Raw genomic sequence first — 27,194 nt, forward strand, 5'->3', positions numbered from 1 at the left:
ACAATAGCTTTCTGTCATGGTAACTTTTGTGTGACAGCCATCCCCGGACATATTCAAATTTTGGATCTGGAATCCAATTTTTTGCAAGTGGCTCATGAAAGTGGATGACAGTGCCTTTCCTTGGTAAAGGCAAGCACCTAGTTCCAGTGTTAGTGGTGCAAATGACAGCATGCCCAGAAGAGGTAATAGCCACAAACACAGGGGCTAAGTGCTTGCCAAAATAAATGTACTGCCATTCTTTTCTGAAGCTCAGCTCTGAAATTTGGATCTGGGCTTTTAAACTGATTACATCCAGTGTTTGCTCAAGCACAAAAGGAGGCACCACAGAAAGCTGCTGTTGGCCTTTATCTCCTCTGGGCACTCTGTCATCTGAACCACGAAACACGGAGGCTGACTGCTTTCCTTTCCAAAATACATGTGTTTCCATAATTTTCAGGAGCCCACCTCAGAAATTTGGATAATACCTCCAAAACTGAATACATCTGGAAATTCACATACTTTCACAATCACATAGATTTTGTACCTAAACTAAAAATATCCAGCAAAAGTCTTGGTCACGATAGGTGCCAGCTGAGAAAGCTCTTGCTATCTCTGCATTTGTCTCATACTCCTGGAATTACAATACATACCCTGGAGCTTTGCACTTTCCTTCTCAGTTGCATGTAGCATCACATTCTCTCTGTCTCACAGAGCTCAACTTGAAAACTTAAAACTTCTATCAACTGCTCCCACAAAAAATGTCCTATTACAAAAAAGACAGTGCTGGGCATCACCTGCCCCCTGCAGCCTTTAAACTGCACAACACTGGTGCCATGATTCTTTCTTTTCTGTTCTATGCACCCTCACATTTTTGCTCTCTCGCAAAGCCCAGCACTGTGATTTTAGCAGGGCCACAAAATGTGTTAGGAGTGAAAAGTTACTGGATTTCACATTCACAGTGACATTCACTGCAACTGCACCATACACAGTGAGGCAATCAACTTTTCTTTCCACGTCCTATCACATTCTTTCACACTCCTAGGGATCCTGTACCTAAACTGAAAATATCCAGCAAAAAAATCTCAGTCACAACAGATGTTGCCTGAGAAAGCTCTTGCTAGCTCAACCTTTAGCTCGTACCCCTTGAATTACACCACACACCCTGGAGCTGTGAGCTTTCCCTTTCAGCTCCCTGTGCCATCATATTCTTTCAGTCTTGCAGAGCCCTGCTTCCAAACTTTAAAACAGCCAGCAACTGCTTATATACAGATGATCTTAGAACAAAAATTCAGCACTGGTCCTCACCTTCCCTTTGCAGCCTGTAAACTGCACCAGACACAGGTCTTCGCTCTTTCCTTTTAGATGTACGTACCCTCAAATTCTTCCACTCTCGCAAAATCTATATCCAAAACTTAAAAAAGTTCAGTGGCTGCTCCCACAGAAAAGGTCCTAGAAGAAAGAGCCAGTGTTGGACTACACCTTTTTTTTGCAGCCTATAAACTGCACCACTGTCAACACTGAGACTATTCGCTTTCCTTTCTTTTACTCTCACAGAGTCAGGATCCAAAACCGAAGCCCTCCACAAAATGCTCTCCCACTGAAGGTGCCCGGACAAACAGATGTTGGTTTTTACCCTCCCACTGTCACCATTCAGAACTCTACCATATGGTGCTGTGTACTTGCTAAACAATTAAATGGACCTCGACACTATCCAAGAAACACAATGTGCAAATCCGAAGTTGAAAATTTCTAGACACTACTGGCAAAAAAAAAAATGTGCCAGAACAAAAAGAAATACATTTATTTTGGAAGGCAAGCGGCTATCCCCATTGTCTGTGGTGCAGACAATAGGCCACTGAGGAGAGGTAAAGGCCAGCAACAGCTTTCTTTAATAGCAGTTTTTGTGAGGGAGCAATCCACTTTCAGGAGCCCATCACCAAAATTTGGATATTGCCTCCAGTATTGAATATGTCCACCAGGGATTGCTCTAACACAAAAGTTTCTCAGGAAAGAAAGCTATTGCTGGTTTTTACCTCCCAGGAGCAGCAGCAGCACCACCAATGGGGCTAGATGCTTTCCTTAACAAATAAAGGCACTGTCATTGTCTTTCTGGATCCCACCTCCAGTATTTGGATAACAGTTCCAAAACTGGATATGCCCAGAATCTCTGTCAGACAAAACTTTCCAGGACAGAAAGCTCTTACTGCCCTATATGTCCCTAGGAAACCCTGTCATCTGCACTACCAACACTGGGTTTGGCTCTTTTCTTCCTCAGGAAAGATAATGTTATCCTTTTTTTTTTTCAGGGGGCTAATTCCAAATTTCAGTGGTGGGCTCCTGAAGGAAAATGACAGGGCATTAACATGGGAATGAAAAGCACCTCATTCCAGGGTTCCAGGTGCAGATGACAGGCTGACCATGAGAGGTAAATGCCAGCTGCAGCTTTCTCTCCTGGCACCTTAAGCATTCAAGCAATCCCTGAACCTACCCAGTTTCTGTTCTTGGCTCCTCTATGGAGAAGAACATGAAACAAAACAGGACAAGCCACGTGTCAGGGACTGAATGGATGCTTCATACAGAGTCCGTCAGAGAAACCCACCCAATGAGTCACAAGGGTTAGAAAGGCTTTACAGGTGTAATTGTGCCTTTATAAATCTCGATTGCTTTATTGAAATTGATGATGACAATGATTAGATAAAAATGTAAAAAGATAAAAATGCAAAGTGGCAAAAAGGCAAAAGACTTTTATCAGAATCATTTGCTACACAAACTACTAATATAGTGCACTATTTATTCAATCAATAATGTCATAGATAGCTTAATAAGTATCAAACTTATTGATGTTACTCAGCCATACCACTGACTGTGGACAAATTTTCACTCAGCCTTGAGAAGTATCCCTGAGGAGCGTCCCCACCTGAGGGAAGGATCTCCATGTACCTAAGCAATGTATGCCGGAAATCCCCGCTGGTAAAAAAGTGGGACCGGTCTTTTATAGTATGAAGGGATTGACCGTGAGTCCTACAACTTTTAGATTCTGTGTTGTCCTGCCTGCTCAGCATTTGAATAAGATGTTACCAGCTCTTCGGTTTCTTCTGCTCAAAGGTTCTGTCTCTCACTTTCCTACCACGTCCCTGGTGATGCCCACCTCAGTCAGGAAGAACACCCAAGAGATGGGTCTAATTTAAGAGAGTTGGGTCAAGCTACTCTCAGCATTCTTCGACACTAAAAATAGTGTTACTTTTCTTAATCCATCACCAATAATTTGTAAATAACACAAAGAATGGATTCCTCAGAGCTTACTCATCCCTCCTGAACTGAACAGCACCGGTGCCCTTGCCTCTCATAACACAGTTGCTCATTCCTCAGGCACACCACTGCCAGTCCTGTGCTCCCAGGACCAGGAGAGCTACATAGCTTCATCTCTGCCCATTACAGACACAGCTAGACCCCCTCTGGAGCTGTCTCTATGCAACTCTGCATCCTGCATTCCCCACTGCTTTCTGCTCTCCCTGTTTGCTGACTGGTTTGTAGGTCTGCTTCATATGTCAGTTTTTATACAGATGCCATCTTATGGTACATGGAATCTCACTAGAGAGGCGGAAAATCAGGTAGATGCAGCAAAAACACTCATCTTTGAAGAAGTCATGAAGGTCAGAATGGACTCTGCCTTTAAATGAGAAAAGGTCTCCAGAAGCAAAGAAACATGAAATTATCCACTTAAATGTTCCTGCTTCAATGGACTACTTGGGAGGGAGGGGGAAAAAAAAAAGAAAAAAGAGGAGAGCTCAAGGTCTGGAAAAGAGGTATCCATCACACCCCGTCACTGTTCCACCAACCCTGTGCTCTGTGCTTGCTCTAACACCTAACCCTCACCCTCATCAGAGCCCAGGTCCAAACCCCCACCATTAGGGCTCCCATACAGAACAGGCAAGGAATGAAAGCTCTTGGAGGCTCCCACCTTCCCTTGGCAACCCCTTCACAGCCACACCAACACTGGGGCTCTGTCCTTGGTCTACCACTCAGTCCTCCCCCAGCCCTTCAGGCCTCTTGGAGCATACCTGGAGCCTCTCTGGCATGTCCTGCAAAGGCTGCCCAGAGACTTTGCTCATTGCCCTTGCAAGGCCTGGCAACAATGACTGAACCCCCCAGTTACAGCTGGAAGGAGGCCTGCTGGAGGCTCTGGGCCAGAGCTGACAATGGTGGTTATCACAGCTGCACGTGCCAGGAGTGTGGGGTTGGAAACAAGGCAGTCCTACCGCCTGCTCTGGACTCTGCACCAAAGGCTTTTGCATGGAAGGAGCTGTGAAAGGGCAAGTGCCATATACTGGGCCTGGCTGAAATGGGCACCTTTTCCAGGGGTCACTAGTCCGCAGCGACATGCACTGCTACACTGCTCCTTTTCTTTTCCTGATGTTTCATCTTTTTGGCCTTAGTTTCTGGAGTAAATGTTCCATATTAAGGAGAAGAGGAATGACTTGCTCCCATGGACCACAGACTAAAAAGAAGAAAAAAAAAGGCTTGGAAAATCTCATTTCTTTAGGCCGTTTGTGTTACCTTGGCATATCCAATCTCCTCCTGAGGCGATGGAAGTGGCTCACCCTGCAGTTTGGTTGTCCTTGTCTTGCGATGCATCTCCACCTGTGAGACATTTCTTGGCCCCACTGTTTCCTGTAGCTGTCATGTCCTTGTGGCTGCTGCTGTGGTCAGCTTGTATGCACGAGGGACAAGGGGACTTACTGTGCACACAAAGGGGACAAGAGGCTGTCCAGGCGGATGGGTACAAATCTTTCCCGTTGCCCTCAGATGTCAGCCAGTGCCAATCACCACCGCCCAGGGACTTGCCTTGCATGTTCAACTTGTGCAGAGAGGACTCTGCTCCAAATGCCTCAGGGCTGCCCCCATCTCCTGAAAACCTGCCATGTGACTCCTGTCAGCCAAGGTCACAGGGTTTGGCCACACCTGTGCCACTCACAGCCGTCTTCATCTGTCAGCAGGAAGGAAAGAGGAGAGAGCAGGAAGAAGGGTAGAAAAGGAGGAAGAGAGAGGGATAGAGAGAGAGGCGAGGAGGCTGCATTTAGCATTTGGACAGAGTGGCTGACAGTCACCGTGGGAGAGGCTTGCAATGTCCTCAGCAACTTCCACCAGCTCTTTGCCCAGTGGCCTGGCCGTCCTGACGACTTTCCCAGATGTACTCTTCATTCCTGAAATCGTGAGTGCTGACTTTTCTCTGGGGGAGGGCAGTTGCTGCTCGTGAGGCACCCAGCACATGTCGTGCTGCAGGTGTCTGAGGGATTAGACTTGACCCACAGCATGTTGGGCTCGGGACCCGTACCAGCCCCTGACGTCTAGTTAACCCCCCACAGAAAGCTACAAGGCCTGAGGCAGGGTTCTGAAGCTCTCCTTTAGACTGCAAGGGGATTTTTCTGATGCATCTGAAAGCCTTTTGTAATTTCCCCCCTAAAAAAAGTTGAGGAGGTTGCTGGTGTGTTTAAAGTAGGTTGACAAATTGAGCCAATTATTTAATTAGAAGATGATTTTAGCAGATAATACAGACAAAGGATAAACCGCTTGCTTAAAGCAGGGAATTAAGGCTAGTTGAGGCAATTGTTTGCAGCAGCAAAGAGCCTGGTCTACCGAAGGTGTCCTGCTCAGCTGCAACATTCCTGAGATGGAGGTGCAGAGTGCTGGGCCTGGGTGTGTGGGTGGGCCAAGGGTGAGCAAACACCTTGTAACTTCTTTCCATATTGTAAATTCATTGAGCAGGAGATTATAATCTTAATGGATTTGGCACAAGTGATTAAAAGCAGTTGCTGTGACCACTGACTAAAAGATAGAAATCTTCAAGGATAACCTTTTTCCTGTGTCCTCTGCCCCAATCATGAAACCTGCTCTTCTCACGAGAGTTTGAGAGGCTTTTTCCAAAGCCTGAGCACTCTCATCCAGCACTGAAGGCTTTGGCTTAGCACTGTGGGACGGCATTCAGATGATTTAATGCTAAAAACTTCAGCTTTCCTATCTGGGACCAAATTCTTTCCTGTCACACAACTGGATCCACACTCCTGGGATTTACAGCATTTACTTCATTCTCCCAGTTTTGGCAATCCAGCAAAGAGGATGTAGAGAAAGGCTTTGCTTCAGCTCCTCCAGTTATGCTCTGGAGACTTGGTCTCTGTGCCTGGGCTCTGAGATCAAGGTCCGGGTTTCCTGTAGGGAAGGTTGAGGGAGGGTTTTAAGTCTCTGTGGAGGTTTTGGCTGGGTGGACACTTGCCAGCCAGCCCTGCCACTGAGTTGTGTTAGTCCTGGTGCTGGGCTTGCTGTTGGTCTCAGCGTGCTTATTCCCCTTGAACTGTTTGTTTGTAATCCCTGACTCCAGGGGATTTGGCAAGGCAGCTTGCTTAAATAAGCACCCTATCCTTTGGTTTGGGTAAGATCTGGAAATGTGCATCCTGAAGGCTCAGGAACCACCCAGGAAGGAGGAATGCTGCATAACTGGATTTCTCCATCTCCAAGATGTGTATAACTCTATGCTATGCAGCTGTATGAGCTCTGCTGTGTACAAAGGAGGTGGCTGCCTTGAATCACAAAAGGATAAAGAGCTTCTCATTCCTTAGTGGAATCTGAGCTTGCCTACAATGAGTTAATGTGGTAATTATGAAACAAAACAAAAGAAAAATAAAAAAATTGACATTTCAAATGCTAAAACAGTTGTGACATTTCCAGAAGATCCTGCCTGCAGCTCAGATGATTGCCACATCTGCATGTGCTGATTAAGAACTACCATTTTTATTCTGTGAGGCTCAGTTTACTTCTTGTAATCTACTTTATTTGAAGAATTTTCGGCATAAATGGATAACCAGACCTATGTGGAAAAGCTGAAACAAGCTGAAAACAGATATGTTTTCTTGGTAAAAGGCTTTTCGAAAGACAAGTTTTTTTCTTAGACTGCTGTCCCCAACCTGCTGTGGGTTATTACTGAAAGCCTCTCAATGCTTCCCTTATTTTTACGAGTCTGCCGAACAACAGCACCATAAAACCAACGTCAATAATCAAACCATGTCAAACATACTTGCCTGAGTGAGTAACCACATCCTGCACAAAGGAGAGATGGTGAGTGGTAGGAAGTGATAAGTGATACTTCTTCCCCGAACTTCCTATCTCACCCAATTTGTGTTTGATTTTAATGGAGCAAATATAAGGTTTTCCCCAGGATCTTTAGCTACAGTAGACTCATTATGCCACCACATGAGTTATTAAAGGGACTGTATTAGTGTTCAAGTGTCAGTCTTTGGTTGTTACAAGAAGCACCAAACCATCAGCACTTTGGAAGACCTATTTTCACTCAGCTGTTTGCAAGGTCTCAATCATATAATTGATTTAATGTATCAATTTGCATAATGGAACCAATGAACTTTCCTACAAATGTGGAGTGACACAAATGATGTGACATTTTCTGAGCAAAATAAATCAGAAACTTTCTTTTTACTTGCAAAATGTCTCCAAGGAAAAATAAATGCCACAGTTAGTATGAGTTGGCATTTGGATGCTGACAAAGGCTGGCCTGGGACACACTGGCAATCAGAATGGAGTCAGCAAGGCTCTCCTACCTCTGAGGATTTGCCTGCAAATCCAAGACAGCTGGTGATGAGGGAGAGGTCCCCACAGCAGCACACTGTGGGTTCAGCTGAGGAGCTCCTCATCACAGACTCAACTTTGCAGAGGTTCAAGGAACAACTCGCCTGATTTGTAGCACAGAAAAGCTACTGAGATCATTTTAGTGCAAAGGCACCACTTGCAGTCCAGACATTCCACAACATTGAACATCATGCTCTCATCCTCTTGTGTAGGAGTCTGCTGGTGGAGAAAGGATGGAGCCTAGACCCTGCTGTCTTTGTGTTCCCCACCCCACCAGAAAACCCATGGCAAACTCCCAAGGCTGGCTTAGAAGGCTGGGGCCCCACTTGCTCCCACACCAGCAGTTGGTACCTTGCACAGCTCTGGTGTAGCCAACGAAGGATGACCCAAACAGCTGGAGCAGCAATACAAGCTCTCCTTTCCAGAAGGAGCTGTGAGCCTCAAGCTTATTTCCCCTGTCTCAGAGCTTAAAACTGGCCATATTACCTCTCTTAAACATGTTCTCTCTTCTTTCAGGGTGACATTTACCTGTGGCCTTTGTAAGGACCACATGTCTGTGCTGTTTGTGCAAATGAACTTGAGCTTGACACTGCTCTTGTCAGGGATCTGACACACTGGGTGTGAAGCAAACATGCCTTTCTGAAATCAGCCTCCCTGTTCATCAAAACCAGCCTTCAGAAGTGTCTGAACCAGCCCTCTGAGCACAGTGATGTAGGGAGGATGTGAATGGCAGTGACACCAGGAGGCAGGGCTACAGAGAGGATTTTTTTTGGGTCAAGATCAGTGGCAGATGCTCCCAGATAAATACCAAGTTTCAAGTGGAGGCTAGGAAGAACTATTGCCATGTGCAGTGCTAGTGCCAGAGGCATGCATGGCACTCTCTGCTCTGGATCAGTCACCATGCTCACCCTATCTCCCACTTTCACTTGCAGATCTTCGGAGGCCTTGTCTGGATCCTGGTGGCATCCTCAAAGGTCCCGATACCCATGCTGCAAGGCTGGGTGATGTTTGTCTCTGTGTTCTGCTTCGTCATGTCCACTACCCTCATGTGCCTCTATTTCTGTGGGGCCCATGGGGGCAGCAGCTCCTGGGTCACCTTGGTAAGTGGATGTAACAAACCTCTGGGCCTCTCCCTCCCTGGAAGACAGTTGTCTCCTGCAAAGGAGAGTGCTGCTACTGCACTCCAAATCACAGGCTGGGGCTTGCTTGCGTGGGTTCCCTTTTTTCCCCCTTTGCAATGTGATCCCTCCTTGGAAATGACCGCGTGACCCTTGTTTTTTAGGATGCCATTTGCCAGGGGACAGCATCTCTGTTCTACCTCAGTGCCGCTGTGTTGGAAGCCTACGCGACTTATGTTGCCGCCCACTTGCTCAAAGCAGAGATCTATAGGGAGAACATTGCTGCTGTGGTGAGTGCCTGGCAAGCAGGGGAAAGGAAGGTCAGGAGGTAACTGCAGTGGCCTCAAGTGCAAATCCTAAACGAGTCACAGTCCTACTATGCACTAATGTGTCCCAACATGCAAGAGACACCATGAGGTGTTTGCTCAGTGCTGAAACTCCTGCCATGCAACAGGAAGTCAACTGGCTGATGTGTTTTTCTGTCACAGGTATTTGCATTCATAGCTACCCTGGTTTACGTGATCCACAAGGTGTGCTCGCTCCTGCGATGGAAATCATCCTGAGAGCCTCCCCTCGGAAGTGTGTCCTGTGGTCATCTCAAGAACAATGATTGCAGTTTCCAGGCTGGCTTTGGGTTTTGGTTTTTTTAATGTAAATACTATAAACGAGTGGCGCTTTTTATGTGGGATCTTGGCAAAGAAGACAAGGAGCCTGCCAGAGAAAGGTATATCCTGGCACAGTCTGTTTCCCTTCAGTCTCTTCTGGGCTGGGTACAGTCTGATGCTGATAAATGGGGCCCAAAATAATAAAAAAAAAAATCCAGCTTTAAAAAACATAGTATAGTTGGATTCAAAGTACTAAAATCTCCCCGAACTGTTCCTTTATGCCTCCAGGGTTTTTATTGCAATCAGGGGAAACTGGACAACCAGCACTAAGGATCATGAGTATGAAACTGTCATTTTCATTGCTGCCTGTCCATTTAAGTCTGTGTCTTTCCCTAAACCTGCAGTACCAAATTAGTATTTTCATGCAGTTCCTGAAAATGCCTTCTCTGACTTGTGATGAGAAATGGGGACAATATTTAACTTGCCTCAGGAGCAATATGAATTGTTGCAGCCCCTGAAGGGTACTGCTGAATTTTGAGGAATTGGGTAATACTGAATAATTGAAATAATGCCAGGAATTACCACTGTATTTGATCCCCCTACAAAATACAACTTTGGAAGGTGTGCAGTAGACTGTAGGAGAATTGTATGGATGATTAGAATGACATCTTGAATAAGCAATCAATTCTTGTCTTTGGTGAATGGCTATGCTTTCTTACAGTAGCACTATGTTGCTAATAAAGATGGGTTTGCTGTGATTTTGAAAATAGATGAGTCATTTCTGCTGTTTTTCCCTTTGCTGCACACAGGGACACAGCCCTGTACAGCCTCAGGAGCACTGCCCTGTAACAGGGCAATGCCTAATGAGGAGGCAGAAACTTGGACACAAATGAGAGGGTTTTTCTGTCAAGGGGAGCTTGAGGGGCCCAGGTTAACTCAGGTTAATCTCAGTGAGTGTTAACTTGAGTGTGCTGGTTTTGGCTGGGATATTTTTCTTCACAGGAGCTAGTACAGGGCTGTTTTGCATTTGTGCTGGAAACAGTGTTCAGGGATGTTTTCGTTATTGCTGAGCAGTGTCACAGTGTTTAGGCCTTTTATGCTTCTCACCCCACCCCACCAGCGAGGAGGCTGGGGGTGCACAAGGAGTTGGGAGCGGACACAGCTGGGACAGCTGACCCGAACTAAGCAAAGGGATATTCCATGCCATATGGCATCATGCCCCATATATAAAGCTGGGGGAAGATGGAGGAAGATGGGACATTTGGAGTTGTGGCATTTGTCTTCTCAAATAACGTGTGATGGAGCCCTGCTTCCCTGGAGATGGCCTGCCCATGGGAAGTGAATGAATTCCTTGTCTGGCTTTGCTATGTGCAGGGCTTTTGCTTTACTTACTAAACCATCAGTTATCTTAATCCATGAGTTTTCTAACTTTTACCCTGACGATTCTCTCCCCAATCCCATTCCATCCCACTGTGGGGAATGAGTGAGTGGCTCTCTGGAGCTTAGTTGCTGGCGTTAAACTGTGACAATGAATTAATTTAAATGGAGTTTAGACTTAGGAAGGGATCTTTTCACATGTTAGAGGTGCCTCATAAGCAATGTACCAAATTATCCTTTCCAGATTGTGGGGCTAAAAATGTTTCCCTTTTGAGTCTGAAGTTCCTGGATAATAACAAGGACGGGAGAACAAAAGGGAAATAAAACTTGACTTGGAGGCATCTCTGTTGCTTCAGATCTGGGGGAACTTTTGACCTGTGACCACAGGTTTGGGCTGAAGTTTTTAATTGCAATGTAAGGAAAACATTTAATTGTTGGGGTTTTTTATTGCTGAAAACCAGCCTGACTTGTTTTGCCTGTGTTACTGTGACAACAGCAAACTCATTGCAACAGAGGTGGAAAAAGAAATCCCTTTTCAGAGCAGGGAGGGAACTTGCAGCCACTTTGGACAATGGCACATGGTTCTGAAGTTAAACATCTACCCTTTGAAACTGGTTTCAACATCACATCATCATGGGGTGTGTGAGGGGTGTTGGTGGCCAGGTTTGCCCTCGTTCTGTTATTGCCCCTGAATTTAACATTGAAACACAAGGATGTTTTCTGCTTGGGTCTGTTTACAAAGGCAGACATTTGCAGTCATACTTTGCACTCTGGGATCCTGTATCTCTGTCTTCCTCTCTTGCTCTGCCAGCACCTCGGCAACAAGCAGTGTTGCCTGTCCCTTCATATCCATGTCCCTTGCAGCCATCACATTTACAGCCTATGTCTTGGCAGGGCTCCCATTTCTCCTCCTCATTCTTTCTGCCTTTGCTTCTCCCTTCCCTGCCACACACCAGTTCACCACAGTCTGCACTAGCTCACCTGCTCCACCGTTTCTTTCTGTCCCCACCCAGTTTGCTGAGATACCTCCCCCACAGTATTATCCTAACCTTGCTGAAAACCAGCATTGGAGAAAAACAGCCGTGTGCTGCTGGCATGGGCATGTTATCAGCTCAGTGCTGCTCTGGAGAGGGCTGTGACAAGGTCGTGGATGTGGTATTGGGAAGGACGCTCTGTGACCCCAGTGTGACCTGGGCCAGATTTTTTCCTGGGGAGGGCTGGGCAGGTAGAAGGGCCAAAATCACGAAGGGTCAAGAATGAACAACAAAGTGGTGTTGAAACTTCGAAACCCTCCCGGTGTGACTCTTAACTTCAATCTCATGCAGCTAAGTAGCTTGCAGGGTGAATGAGTGTCCCTGTTTGGCACAGGGCTGCTGTGCCCCCAGTGCAGGACAGTGACACAGTGAGGTGTGGTTTTGTTGCATCAGGCTGCTGAGTTGAACCTCATTTGCAGCAATATGCACGTTCCCTGCATGGCAGGAAGAAGAGAAAAAAGAAAAATGAAAAAAAAGAAGTCTCTGCTGCCCATCATGCCAAGCTTTGCTATCATCTCAATACAGCCATGAAGACTGCCATGACCTGAACCTGGGCAACCCAAGGTAGCTGTCTGGAAAATGGCACACTTCAGTGATTCTGGAAGGGAAAAATGCAGCCCAGAGCTCAGAGAATCTCCCAGGACCTACAGACCACCTACCACATGTGCACCACATCCCTTCACCACATCCCTTCACCCTGAGGACAGCATTGGCCTGAGAATTTGCTGTCACTCCACTGGAAACATTGGGCGTGATGAACACTGCAGGCTCACAAGCCTTTTCCCTTGGAGATACTTCCATGGAGTCAATTCCAAATTGGCCTGGCTCCCCAGGATGTGAGATGGCTGGCTCTGTGGAATGCTGTTTGCACACCTGGCCCTTGCAGTTTGCTGACCACAGGCACTTGCAGTCCTTGCCTACAGAGCTGCTCCCAGCCTGGCCCAATATATGGGGCTGCTCTATCCCACCCTCTGCATTTGCTTAGGCATTTCCAGATCCCTCCAGACTGGTATCTCATCTTCAACATTCTCATCCTCCCCATGCCTGGGATTCCATTGCAGATGTCGATAGATGGAGCAGCCCATTTAAAAAGCCACATATCTGCCTTTTTTTTCCCCCCAGAGCATTTACAAGTCCCATTCCCACTGTTAAAACAGTGGGTCTATTGTGTCCCCACAGCCACCACCAGGTTTCAACCGGTAATGTAACTGGAGTTTCCCTCTGCTCTTCTCCAGCTTCCTCAGCATGCCAAGGTCTGCAGGCATCCAGAGAACATGCTAGTGAAAACGATCGACCTACCTGAAGGCAGGCAAAACCTTAGTTCCTGTTAAAAACAAATTACAGACCTATTCATTAACTATGCCCAGATTGTAATCTGGTTGCTCTTGCTTAATTAAGTGGCTTGACCGCGATGTTAACTGCTCCCCAAATATTTGTATATTAGATACCTGCCCTCCAGCGATGCAATGAGTTAGTAGAACTTCCATCTTCTCCTGAACTGCAGAAGAATAATTTGATTTTTCTGAGAGCAAAGAAACTTAATAGAAACTTATGGCCAGCTCCATGGAAAATGCAGGAGTTTCTTATTTTACAGTCAGCCTTATTTGTGAGCAATGAGCAGCCTGTATGCTGGGTAAAACATCTATACAAGCATCTATATTAATGTGAACAAACTTGCGAAAACAGTAAACCCACAAAAGATTACTTCTTTGCAGGGAACTAAGCTCTAACCAGGTCTGTGGCAGTGTGATTCACTGCCAGCTCAGCCTGCCTCTCCCTCTCCTGACTCAGTTATAGTTCATTCCACACCTCTGGTCTCTATACTGAGACCATGGCCCTCCTGCTCCCTGGTCTCCCTTATGCCAACAGGATCAAGCAATGAAACCCCATTTGCTGTGAGGGATGGAAATGCCTTATTTCCAATTCAGGGAAGTGCTCTGTGATGGTTTCACTCTAGGCCTTCCTGGAGACCAGCTTGTAACCAGGAAGGAACTAGGAAAGTGATCACGGAAGTATTCCATGCTATTCCTTTACGTAACTTGAGGTATAAATAAAGCCAGCAGGAGGGACCTCGCGCTCTTCCTTTCCGGCGAGGTTCGAGAATGAATTACTGTCCTGTGTGTCTGAGAAGAACCCTAAATGTCCTCCAGAGAGCAGAGACAAGGCAGAGGATTCCTGAAGACCCTCGTGGGATCAGATGCAAGTGTAGCTAGTGTGCAGACTTTGGGGAAAGAGGGAGACTTGTGGTTACTCCATAACCATAAGTTCTGTAAAGGTAAATGGCATTCATCCTACTGCTTCCTTATCCTACAGCGCATATCTACTAGCCCACAAAGTGGACCTGAAAGTCTTGTGTGGATTCTTTTGGAGACACCAGCTGTAAATCAGTCAGACATTTCCAAGTGCTTTGGCTGATGGAGAAAAGAGCCACTGGGAACAACGTTTCTCCTGCATTAGCAGTGAGAAAAGAAATTACTGAGTGACCAAGAGGCATTCAAGGGAGATGTCTGTTTTCCAACCTCTACACACGAAAGACACACGGGGACCCTTGTGCCAAGTGACAGCCCATGTGCCTCACGAGCTGGGAAAATGTGGTGTGAGATCTCACTTTGGGTTGCACAAAGAACAGTGTTCAGGCCCAGGTTGGCTGGGGAGAGCTGGACTTTACAACTTGCTCTGTGCTGGGTGCTGTTATCTAAGGACCTGTCCCTACAGCTTGTCTTTCTTGTGTGATCCCAAGATCACACAAGAGCGGGCTGAATGCTGCCACCTCATCCCATTATGCATAGCTGGAGACACTGACATCAACCTACATCCCCAATTTTTGTGCAGCAGTGGCCTTGCAGGATCTCCTGTAGCACCTTCATCATCCTTAGGCCAGAATACAGGGGGCTTTTCCATATGCATTGGGTGAGGAAATGTAAGAACAGCGTGCAAGGAAGCAGAAGGACATCTCCAAACATGGATGCAATCACCTGCTACTGAGACACACCTGATTTCCGATTCTGAGAAAAAATGCTGGCATGATCCATCTGCTCACTGCAGGAAGCAAATGACAAAGAGCTGATCCAGTCAGTCAGTTTAGGCTCACTACTCAAACTGAGGTTGTTTTGGGTCAGCAGCTGAGCCAACTCCCTTCAGCTCTCTGTTTCTGCAAGGACACAGGCAAACTGAAGGTCATCTAAATACAGCAAAGGTTCGATTCCTTTAGTCCAGTTTTTTAATCTTTGATTTTGCTCAGCTGTAAGGTGCAAGCTAAATGTGAGCATGCATTCTTTAACAGTAGTGTGATAGGCTGCTTACAAGAAAGTTTTCAAACTGAACACTTGGCAATTCTACTGGAATTGTATTTAGACTGAGCTGGCAAACAGGAATAAAGCCTTCAGCCAACTGCTCAGCAGACACAGCCTTAGAATTAGAATTTTCCTTACGAGAGTGAAATAAAACTCATTTAAATTCACCCTGCCTGTTTGTATATACACAATTGCTGTCTTTAGAAACCTGCACTGAAATGAACATAAAATATTGTCTTTAACATCAGAACTTCAAATGTAAATTCCCAGGTTGGTCTTGAAGGATTCTAAAGGTATTTTCTCCTGTACTAACAAAAGAAGCAGCATCTTTTGGCATACAGAGAAATGCCATGACAAGCACTCACAGATTGGGAGGCACAGAATTTAACCCCAACTTGTTTTATAGCTTGGATTGCTCTAATACTTTGTGAGAAGACACTGTTTGGGCTTAGTTCCACTGTTTCTTTTGCCATGCCCAAGACATGGAGCTGCCAGGTAGAGCATTGTGTCCTGTCATGTGGATGCAGAGCCTGTTTATCTTCTGGTGTGACTTGAGTGATGGATCCCCTCCAACCAGTGAGCTAATCTAACCTCTAGTAAATACTTGTGTGTGCTGCAGTTGGAGGTCCTCCACCTGAAGGGGATTATTCCATCTCTAGTCAGAGAATGGTGCGTATCACGGACTTGCTCCTTCTCCTTTAATCCTCTGACAGCTGTAGCACTTTCTGAGTTCCGGGTAGGATCCCAGACTTTTCTGTGCTCAGTACCAAACTGGCAGAAAATGAAGCACACGTTGCAGAGGAAAACACCATAAGAAAGGCTGGACTGCACATTTTGGACTGGACTTCCAAAGCCAGTCAAAATACCACAATATTCCACAGGAGACTGTGGGGTGGTGGCTGTCCTCAGTTATTTGGGCTCTGCTTCATTTGGGGAACTCCCCCACTTGCATAAATAGTGTTTGCACAACTCTAGCTGTTGCCCACCATCATCACCTTGTCCCCCTTACCCACCACCAGAAGGCATGCAGCTTATATTTTCTGATTTCCCAGTTCTCCCACCATAATGAGCGAGCCCAGGGAGTGAGATAAGAGGCTGCACACATCAATTCCCACAACTGCTGCTTGCTTCAAGATTTTGGAAAAATAATAAAAAAAAAAGACCCCAACAAACCCACACAAAACCCACTCTGATGATTCTTTATTGCTTTCACAATCTTGTACTTTCAGTAGTTTCCCAAGAGCTTATAGAAGAATCATGGGAGCTCTTGACTAAAAATCACCTTCTGGAATCAAGTAAATACATGCTTGAAGACTAAGACATGTTCACTGACTGTTTCCATCTGAACATCCCCAGTCAAACAGTGGTCAGAAGAATTGTAGGAAAGCAAACAGTGTTACTGAATGGTAGAATGGCAGCAGCAATATGAATGGCATGAGAGAGCTACTGCTGCCCTCCTCTGAAACGTAAGCCAAGACAACGTGTCTGTTTGAGCTGGGCTTTCCCAGTTGCACCTCTGAGCTGAAGAGACAGAGGGACTGAAGCTTTTAACATGCTGTCCTTCTGACATTTGCCCAGGGAGATTTCTTCATTCCCTGAGCTTCTTTGACCTCGCTCCACTCCAGCTTTGTGTCGGGAACCTCATCTTCAGGCTCAGGATCCTCACGGACAGTCCCCTCAGGCAGAGCCACGACGATGGGCAGAGGGCCCTGCTCCTCACGGAACTCCACTACATAGAGACCCTTCTGGTTTGCCAACTGCTGGTGAGTCTCCTGGGATTAGGAGAGAGAAAAGGCAACCAAAACAATGATGCACAGTGTTGGTTTACTTCAGGTCAAACTCTGCATGGCATATGAGGCAGGGGAAAAAAAATCATTTACTAATAAACAGTTTAAACACTGCAGAAATTAAATGACTTGCCAGGCTCACCTACATGGGCAAAAATTCAGATAGCTAGACTGCAGATATACTAACTAGCACTACACTGTCATTCTAGAGGAACGTGCTTCTGGGAAGGATCTGTCCAGAAGACACATCTTGCTAATAAGCTGCATGTTGGCACGTTACTAACATGCAGGAACATTTTTATGTCTTTATATGGATATAAATTTTGCTTTGACAACAGCATAGTGCTTATTACTGCCCTGACAGGTAATATTAGCTAATATAATGATATGAATTTAACACAACTACACCTCTTCCTCACATACAAGGTGTTTGTTAACACTCAGATTTTACAGAATAAATGTGTACGGGTAACAGGAAATTTTTCCCATTCAGGGCAGTCAAGAAAATATATCAAGTGCATATCTCTCAAAGCAGTAATCTGTACAGTAGGCCCTTCTTCTATTCTTCTATTCACTCTGTGGAAGACTTCTCAGAGACAATGCATTGAAAACACAGGCCAGACTTCCTGTCTGATTAACTTCATAACCTCTCATAACCCAAGCTATGAGATCTGTAACTATCTCCTTAGGCAAAGAGGATCATAATCCCCTCACCTTCTGAGGCTAAACTGATCAAGTTGGCTAGGACAAGGTGACAGATTTGACAACTAGAGCTATGCAGGGTTATCTTTAGAATGTAAGTAGCTAAATTTTGGCAGCTACCAAAACTATGAACAAATGAGATAACCAGGAATTTCCAAAGGAGTGACTCATTCTAAGTGTTCAAAGGAAGACAGATGAAATGCTGCATGTTGGATCTTTTCCATCAACTACAGGCAGCTGGCTCAGACAGAGACATCTCCATTATGAGCACTTAGAGCTGGAGGAAATGACACCAGCTCCCTGACTTATTTGAGAGATCTTAATTATACGAGCAATAGAAGCTGTGACATTCACTCCTTGGGCAATGAAAACTTAGAATACAAACAGGCAGCAGCAACCAAAGCTGGTCCACAACTTCCTCTACCATGATTTATCAACTGTCACAAAAAAATACAACAAATGAAAGCCCAGAAATTCAGATGTCTCCTGCAGGCACTTGGCTGTGGAACAGACAGTTACATATATCTATTTCTGACTGGAAAACTTCGTAAAACTGCTGAGGAATTATGTCCTTGCTGATTTTGTTCACTCTTTGGAAAATTACTTAATTTAAAGCCTAGATATAAACTGTTTGACCACAAATTATTACAACATCAATCCCCTTCTGTTCCCTGATAGATAGAATGGATAGAACCACTGAGAGTGCACCTACCTGTTGGGTCAAGCCTTTAAAGAAAGCTCTGGTAATGTTAATCAAGTTTTTGGATCCAGTAACCTTGGCATACATGTCTTTAATGCCAATTAGTTTGCACATGGTGATAATAGCTCGGTGGCAACGAAGACCATACCCTGGGGAAAAAAACATGTAAATTAGCATTATCTGATTATTTGTAAGCCCCCAACTCACTAAGAAGGAAGACAAGAGCACTAAAACATCTGCTTTGTTATTTTTGTTACCTTGCATGTTAGAACACATTATATGTTAAAAATGGCAAAACCATTCTGGGAAGATCATTCTTCCCAGTCTTTGCAGACATGCCAACTCAAAGATCAGAGGGGTTTTTATACTAAATACACCTTGCTTAACATATTGCAAAACCAAATTAAAATGTCACCACCTATAAACATAAAGCCAGTAAAAATGCAACCTGAAGAATTATCTAATGACACAGGTTTGGATAGAATTCCTTAGAAGTACCACTGGCATCTTTAGAACAATCTTCCACAAACATACCCCCCACCCTGTGAACATTCACCAAACAAAAGGCAATTTCTTTCTCCTACTCAGCAGAAAAATAACACTCTAATACTTCCCAAAACTACCACTACCAAAAGTAGCAGAGAAGCAAGGCAACGAGTTTACATAAAAGAGTATTAAAAAGAAGCCACTAGAAGGGGAGAGGATCTAAATGCAGCTTGGACCCTGATGAAGACTGTCACTTCTAAAAAGCAACACCTACAGAAACTCCAACACCACTTCCTTTGCAATTTCTGGTGAGCAACTGCTGCACTCCTAACGATGGTAAATCCTGGTTCATATACATGATGGAGGGATTTAAACTGCTGTCCTTTGGGCTTCCTTCCAGAAGGACCCTGCAGTAGAAGACATGTCAGTATCTCACGCTCCCAGGGAGACTGCTGCTGGATGAGAGGCCTACAGTGCCTTCCTAAAGCCTGGGATTGTGCTCAAGATCTCTATCAGACGCAGAGCTGGCAGGGAAACTGGGGAAGTAAGGAAGGCAATAATGCTGCAGTAGAGAAGTCTGGTCTCAAAACAGAGCTGCTGGGAAAGAGAGTGAGCACCCACTGACACTGGTGCCTCTTGCTGCTCACAGGCCTTTTGGTAGCCAAATAAAACCGATGACATTTTTATTTTATTTGGCTCTTGGTGTGCAAAGCTTTGAGCAGTGAAAATCAGTCTGAACCTGCCTGCAAATTGAGGAAGGCATCACTGCACCCACTTATACCAAATTTACACTTTGCAGTTGATCTCCAAAATGTGAACCTTTTACTTGCCTCCCGACTCAGAAACAGCAATTCACCAACTTCACAGTTTATGCTAAATAAAACAGCCATTAGCCAGCAGCCACAAAAATAGTGATGCTTTTCCCTTTCAGCTGAAAAAAACTAGCAAAATACTATGTACTATCAAGAGAGTAAGACTGGACTCTGCACACTACTGTGCAGAGGCATCACTTCTCTTTTCCTGGCCCAGCAACTGGCATGAATTACACTTTTTTATTATATTAGTGGCACAAAGTGAAGGAGAAACAAACATATTTCAAAATCCACAAACACAACAGATGTTTGCACGTCATCTGCATCCATCTCCATTACAGAGATGGAGATTATATAAACTCCAATGAATAGTTGTAGTACACTGGCATTAACTGCAAATGGTTTCCTTACACTTGCCAGATTTTAATGGATGAATTATTTTTTCGAGGAGTCTGATTTTGCTCTCTTGTTCCCCAGAGCCATTGTTTCACATGGCCTAACACTAGTAATCTTTAAAAATTGATTTGTGATACGTCTAATGTATCTTACTTAAAAGGTGAAAACCTCTGCAGGATGATCTTGCTGCTGAGTAAAGGAGGCAAAAAAAAAAAATCTATTCCAGTGTTGCATGTTTTATTGTGTCGCTACATCCATTTTTCTTTGAACCTATAATCAGAAAAGAAATTATAACCATCCAAAGCTATTTTTTCTGCCATTTGAGAAAATACTGTTTCCTGTGCTACAAAACAAAGTCAGGTTTTAGACACAATTACATGTGAATTACTTCTGAAAGGCTGTGAGAGTTTCATTTTCAGTGACTGAAAGCATTTAATTTCTGGCATTTTTATTGCTGCTTTTCTCCCATCTTATCTCAATTAAGTTTCTGCAGATTATTAATACATGAAACTCAGAAGCCAGCAGACTAATCCATTAGTCTCTGGACGAAATTTATTCCAAACACAAAAGCAAAGGATTCCAGCTGTGGAGAGAAAATTGGGCTCAGCCATGTTGAACCTGCACGCTGCTGTACTGAGGTTTAATTCAACGAGCCCAATATAAGAGAACAAGCCAGTTCAGATGTAACACATTTTCTCACACTGAAAAAGATACAAAGGTAAGCAAAAGAAGTATTTAAAATGCATCCTTCCTATAAACTAACACAGTCTGTTAAAGGCAATCTACAACAGATTTTCTGGGTAATAACTAGGGATAGTTTGGAAAACAGAACATCCACTTTAAATCCACACTAAGGAACTACTCTGAGTGAATCTCACATTCACATGTTCACGTTACATTACTTTTTAATTTGGATTTTTACTTGTCTAATCCTACCTATATGATGGAGGGATTTCTCCACTTTGCAGGGATTAGGAATAAATTCAAGAAAGGAACATCTGACCATAGCAGCAACTTCACCTTTTCTACTAAAGCATTAGGCTTTGCTGTGAGCATTTGCTGAGATAGCACCAGGGGGAACCTTGAGGCCTTCTTGCTTCAGATACAGGAAGCATCACACTTGCAAGCTCTCACTGCAGTGGGGGATTTCAACCACAGGGACACTTGCTGGGTAAGCAACACAGCTGGGCTGCAAGCAATCCAGGGGACCTGAAGTGTATAGAGCACAACTTCCTGGCCCAGGTATTGGACAAACCAACCAGAGGTGAGGTGTTACTGGATCTGGTGCTCACCAATGTGGATGAGCTGGTTAGAGGGATTCAGACCTGGGACAGCCTGGGCTGTAGTGACCATGCCTTGGTGGACTGAGTCACCTCAGTGAGTGTGGGCCTGGAGTGGAGCAAGGTCAGGACCCTGAATTTTGGAAGAGCGACCTTCCAGATGATTAAAGAGTTGGTGAATGAGATCCCCTAGGAAACTGTCCTTAGGGACAAAGGAGCTGACCAGAGCTGGCAACAACTTCAGGACACTTTTCTTAGAGTGCAAGAGCTCTCCATCCCAGTGTGCGCCAAATCAGGCAAGGCAGGTTGGAAAATGGCACAGGTGAGCAAGGTTTTGCTTCTCAAACAGAGGAGTAAGAAGGAAGCGTATGGCCAGTGGAAGCAGGGACGGGTGACCTGGGGAGAGTACGGGGGTTAGGAAAGCCAAGGCACAGATGGAAAAGGACTTGGCAAGGGATGTGAAGAAGAACAAGAAGGGATTCTGTTAAGTACAAAGGCCAGATGAGAAAGGCCAAGGAAAGTATTATCTCCTGTGATAAGCCAGAAGGGAGAACTGGAGACAATGGATATGGAAAAGACTGAGATACTCAATGAGTTCTTCGCCTCAGTCTTCACTTCCATGAGGGCATCAATGGTACTGCCAGGAGCAAGCTGGAGAGTATCAGAAGTAACTGTAGAGCTCTGGGGGTGATAGCTGGGGCATGGGGACCCAGGCAGTGTTCTCCTCAACTCTGCTGAGAAAGGGAAAGGGTATAAGGAGGAGGGCAATGATAATGCAGGTCAACAATAGTCATGAAGGTGGTGCCAGCAACACGGTTCTGTTTTCTATGACAACTGGACCTTGCTGAGGATCAGTGTGTGCTTGGGAGAGATGGGATCTACCTTGCTAAGCAGGACAAAGGTATCTTTGCCAGTAGGGTGGCTGATCTGTAAGGACAGCTTTACACTAGGGATAGAATTATCAGCATCCCTCTGAGGGTGGGACAGAGAGCGCCGATAAACAAAGGGTTTGGAGTGATGTGAGCAAGAGGGAAAGCAAAAATCATCATAAGGGCTTTGAGTAGGGTCACTGCCAGCATTTGCACTTAAGCAAGGAAGTGTCTGCAAGGTAGTGTTATGGAAAAGTGCTTTCTGGGAAATCAGCACAGTAAGGGCCTCTGTTCACTAATGCATGCAGCACTGAGAATAAATGTGAGGAACTGAGATATCTGTGTGCAGCTGTGCATCTAATGGTCTAGTTGAAATCAGAGAGTTGTGGCAGATGGCTAACAGGAATGGAGTGCTACAGTGGAGGGATACAGCCTCTTTAGAAAGGAGAGACTGTGAATACAAAGAGGTGGAGTTGCCCTTTCTGTGAGAAAACAGCTGGAATATGTGGAGATCTGCTCTACTCTGGGGATGGATGATCCCAAGTGAGAGCTTATGGGTAAGTTTATGGTTAAAAAGCAGACCAATACGGGCAACATTGTAGGGCATGTCAGATTGCTAGAGGACACCTGATCAGGAAGAACAAGTGGATGAGGCCTTCTACAGACATAAGGGCATCGTGTTCACAGGCCCTGATTTTCACAGGGCCTTCAATGACCCCAAGAGATTCTGGTGAAACAACACAGAAAGGAATATGCAATACAGGAAATACCTGGCATGCATTGATGACAACTTCCTCCTTCCTACAACTGTAGGACAGTCAGCCTCACTTAGATGCATCTTCATAAATTATTTCAGTAGTGGGGCACAGTGTTATCTTGGCAAGTTTGCTGTTGATACAACACTGGGAGGAGTGGAGATACACCAGGTCTCGTGCTGCCACCCAGAGGAATCTTGACAGGCTGGAGAAATGGGCTGACAGGAACTTCATGACATTCAACAAGAGCAAGTGCAAAGCCCTGCACCTGGGGAGGAACCACATGCACCAACACATCCTGGGGGCTGAACAGATGGAAAGCAGCATGGCAGAAAAGGGCTCGGGAGCTCCTGGTGGCCACCAAGTTGACCATGAGCCAGCCACATGTCCTTGCAGCAAAAAAGGCCAATGGTATCCTGGGCTGTGTTAGGACTGTTGCCAGTGGGTTGGGGGAGGTGATCCTTCCCCTCTACTCAGCACAAGTGAGACGCACCTGGAGCACTGTGTCCAGTTCTGGGCTCCCCATTACAAGAGAGATGTTGAAATATTGGATAGAGTCCAGCAAAGTGGTAGGAAGATGATTAAGGAAGGCTGTGGATGTGGTCTATCCAGACTTCAGCAAGGCCTTTGACACTGTCTCCCATAATATACTCCTGGAAAAGCTGGTAGCCCATGGCTTGGACAAGTATACCCTCTCCTGGATTAGGAACTGGCTGGAGGGTCGGGCCCAGAGAGTGCTGGTGAATGGAGCTGCATCCAGCTGGCGGCCAGTCACTAGTGGTGTTCCCCAGGGATCAGTGTTGGGCCCAGTCCTGTTTAACATCTTTATAGATGATTTAGATGAGGGGATTGAGTCCATCATCAGCAAATTTGCTGATGACACTAAATTGGGAGGGAGTGTCGACCTGCTGGAAGGCAGGAGGGCTCTGCAGAGGGATCTGGATAGACTTGAGAGATGGGCTGATTCCAATGGGATGAAGTTCAATAAAGCCAAGTGCCGGGTCCTGCACTTTGGCCACAACAACCCCATGCAGTGCTACAGGCTGGGCAAAGAGTGGCTGAAGAGCAGCCAGGCAGAAAGGGACCTGGGGGTACTAATTGACAGGAAGCTCAACATGAGCCAACAGTGTGCCCAGGTGGCCAAGAAGGCCAATGGGATCTTGTCCTGTATCAAAAATAGCGTGGCCAGCAGGAGCAGGGAAGTGATCCTTCCCCTGTACTCTGCATTGGTGAGGCCACACCTTGAGTATTGTGTTCAGTTCTGGGCCCCTCAGTTCAGAAAGGATATTGAGGTGCTGGAGCGGGTCCAGAGAAGAGCAACAAGGCTGGTGAAGGGACTGGAGCATAAGTCCTATGGGGAGAGGCTGAGGGAGCTGGGGTTGTTTAGCCTGGAGAAGAGGAGGCTCAGAGGTGACCTCATCACCGTCTATAACTACCTGAAGGGAAGTTCTAGCCAGGTGGGGGTTGGTCTCTTCTCTCAGGCACTCAGCAATAGGACAAGGGGACACGGGCTTAAGCTCCGCCAGGGGAAATTTAAGTTGGATATCAGGAGAAAATTCTTTACAGAGAGAGTGATCAGGCATTGGAATGGGCTGCCCAGAGAGGTGGTGGATTCACCATCCCTGGAGATTTTTAAACGCAGATTGGACGTGGCACTGAGTGCCATGATCTAGTAAATGGACTGGATTTGGACCAAGGGTTGGACTCGATGATTTCGGAGGTCTTTTCCAACCCAATCGATTCTATGATTCTATTCTATGATTCTAAGGGACTAAAGCATTTCTCATACTAGGAAAGGCTGAGAGTACCACAGTGGACTGAAAGTATTTTTAATTGCAACTACTTCCAATGGATTAGCAGCTGTAAGGGTATGTCAAAGTGGAGTGACAGGAACATCCAGGGACACAAACATGACTGACAAATGGTAAGGCAGTGATGAGAACCAAACCTGGTCAGCCACACTAACTGGTGAGAGCATCTTAAGAGTGTCAGAATGTTTATCCTAGTGAGGTTATCTGACTGCAGACCTTGTCAGTTAGGGAATTGAGGGGAAAAAAGGGAAATCAGAAACAAAATATACAGAGACACAGATCTGAAAAAAACAAAGAGACAGTGACAAGAAACACACACCACTGGTAACTGATGAGCTATCAAGAAACTACAGATGCCACTTCCAGGAAGATCAACCTGGACTCTGCAACCACCAAGACTGTAAACCCAGGGAGACCTGGACTGGGAAGGATGTGAGAATTGACAGCACCATACAAACCCATGGCTGCAGCAGGGCCATGAGTCACAGCTCGTCTGCCTGGTGGTTGCTGTTGGAGAGGGTGGCTGAGGATCTGTATCTTCTCCAATCCTGGTGAGTGTGAGGTGTGCCTGTGTTTTCATAAGCTAGACCAGCCCTCTGGGCCAGGGTATCCAGTGGGCAGGGGGTCCGTGCTCGTATACCCGGGGGGACTTGTGAGTGTGGAGTGCATGAGGGACAACTGTCTGTGTGCATGTGTTGGCTGGTGAGCATCAAGCTCAGCCAGCTGGCGTAACAATCAGATAGATGGTCTTTCTGCTGGTATAGTGCACGACTCAGGGTAGATAATCCCTCTAGTTTCCACACTGGGAATTCTTGATTTTAGGACGAATGAAGCAGTAATGGTCTTGAGGAAGTAGCAGGCTGTATGCTGTCCTGGTTCCAGGAAGTCTGAGGCAATTAAAGGGGGACATCTGCCCACGTTATCCCAGTGTGGACTTAGGAGGGACAGGCACACAGATGCAGCCTTGCACTCTGATTCACATTTGAAGCACTCTCACCGCTGCACACTAAATTACCTCTGAATCTTGTCTTGGAAACAACAGTTTAAAAAAAAATTGTCACTGAAGAATAATCAAATGAACCCATCAGTTCTCCAAAGCACGCATAGGGCATATGGTGGGAAGCAAAACCTGCTGGGTTCTTCTGGAAGGCCTTTGCATTCAACACCTATGCTAATTAGATTAGATTAGACTTCTCCACACCTAGGAACTACACTTAGGAACTGTAAAAGAAAACCACAAATAGAGGTCCCACCAGTGTAAGAGGAGCAAACCCTGATTTACAATAGCAAAGCTATGTCATCAACAGTAGCTATTTCTAATGAAAAACTGATCAGTTTCAATATTTAAAACATGGTGAACTAGACACTGCACAAGTTTAACTTCATCAAATAAATACTAGTCAGTAATTAATAAAACTTCAAAATTTCCAGGCAGCTTTAGTTACCTTTGTTTTGCTTCTTCATGTGGATTTTGGTGGTTTTAAATTTCACTGTAATGTCATGGTAAACTGGAGGGGGAGAAAAAAAAAGGCATTACAGCTAAATTCTTCCAGCTAGAAAAGTTTTAACTAGTACCTTTATTTTTCCAAACTGTGAATGGCAAGTTGGTTTTATTCTCCTCTGGCTTCTTTAAAGAGAAGGGTTAATCTAGGTAAATTTCTGGAATAGATTATGAATGTTGTCATATCTGTGAATACTATGTTATGATTGTGTACAAAACCACTTGAAAAATATGCTGTATGCCTCCAATGAACCTCATTTAGTTTTAAAGTGAGCTCACATAATACAATTTGAACTTTCTCATACTCAGATTTTTCAATAATTCAGCTTTTAACCCCCTAGATATCATAATTCTTGGATTTTTCTGTACAGAATATTTACTCTTCCAGTCTTCCTGCTTTTCTCTGCTTCAGAAGGAACCCCAAACTCAGGTGGCTCTTATATACATCTGATTCAGTGACTCAGTCTCTGTATAGTGGATTCTAGCACTGCAGTCACAGTGGATCAGAGAGGACCTCTATGTTAAGTAGAATGGAAAGCATGGTAGAAACACCACCAGCTTTGAATCAAATCTCTGATCTGTTAGTGTGAAATAATAATGCTCAAGGAACAGACTCATGAAAATGACTAGAGTTTTGTACTCATAAGTCAAAGTTCCATTATACTCAATATTTATCTACACAATGTCTTAGTTAAATACTCTTATACTCTGTAAGGTACTATCTTTCAAAATTTTTCTGAAATATAACTGAATATTTGGTATACAGGTACCACGTTTGACACCAGAGAAGACTTGAATTAAATTAAACTGAATTAACAAAAAACTACCAGGAAACATCAGACTGCCTCTCCAGTCTAGTTTCTCCCTGGCTGCTGGGCTTTGTCAGCATACATGGATTGAATCAGCAGGGAATCATCTTCTCTGACATAGAAAGTGGAAAAACACAGGAATTCACTGTAGGGAAAAATGCCCTGACAGTATCTGACTTCCTTAACTCAAATGTGCCAGAAAAGATCTAATTGTGCTACTATCTCCTTCCCCACTCCTATTTTTT

At 45.1% G+C, this 27,194-nt stretch overlaps 2 protein-coding genes across 2 annotated transcripts in view; one reads left to right on the top strand and one right to left on the bottom strand.

Annotated features, from left to right (window-relative positions):
- Window positions 1-4,948: 4,948 nt before the first annotated feature.
- Window positions 4,949-10,095, top strand: MAL (mal, T cell differentiation protein). Its single transcript, XM_064647721.1, has 4 exons — window positions 4,949-5,191; window positions 8,547-8,714; window positions 8,897-9,022; window positions 9,221-10,095. Exons 1-4 carry the CDS (start codon window positions 5,105-5,107, stop codon window positions 9,293-9,295), a joined length of 456 nt encoding a protein of 151 aa, XP_064503791.1. The 5' UTR covers window positions 4,949-5,104; the 3' UTR covers window positions 9,296-10,095.
- A 6,129-nt stretch (window positions 10,096-16,224) lies between these two features.
- The window catches only part of MRPS5 (mitochondrial ribosomal protein S5), a 44,941-nt gene continuing 33,971 nt past the window's right edge, over window positions 16,225-27,194 (bottom strand). Inside the window, exons 9-11 of the mRNA XM_064647720.1 lie at window positions 26,085-26,147; window positions 18,243-18,379; window positions 16,225-16,813 (exon numbers count right to left, since the gene is read on the bottom strand). Coding sequence (XP_064503790.1) covers window positions 16,589-16,813; window positions 18,243-18,379; window positions 26,085-26,147 — 425 coding nt within the window. The 3' untranslated portion in view covers window positions 16,225-16,588. The remainder of the gene's footprint in view (window positions 16,814-18,242; window positions 18,380-26,084; window positions 26,148-27,194) is intronic.

Source organism: Pseudopipra pipra, chromosome 3 (assembly GCF_036250125.1).
Source record: "Pseudopipra pipra isolate bDixPip1 chromosome 3, bDixPip1.hap1, whole genome shotgun sequence".
NCBI lineage: Eukaryota > Metazoa > Chordata > Aves > Passeriformes > Pipridae > Pseudopipra > Pseudopipra pipra.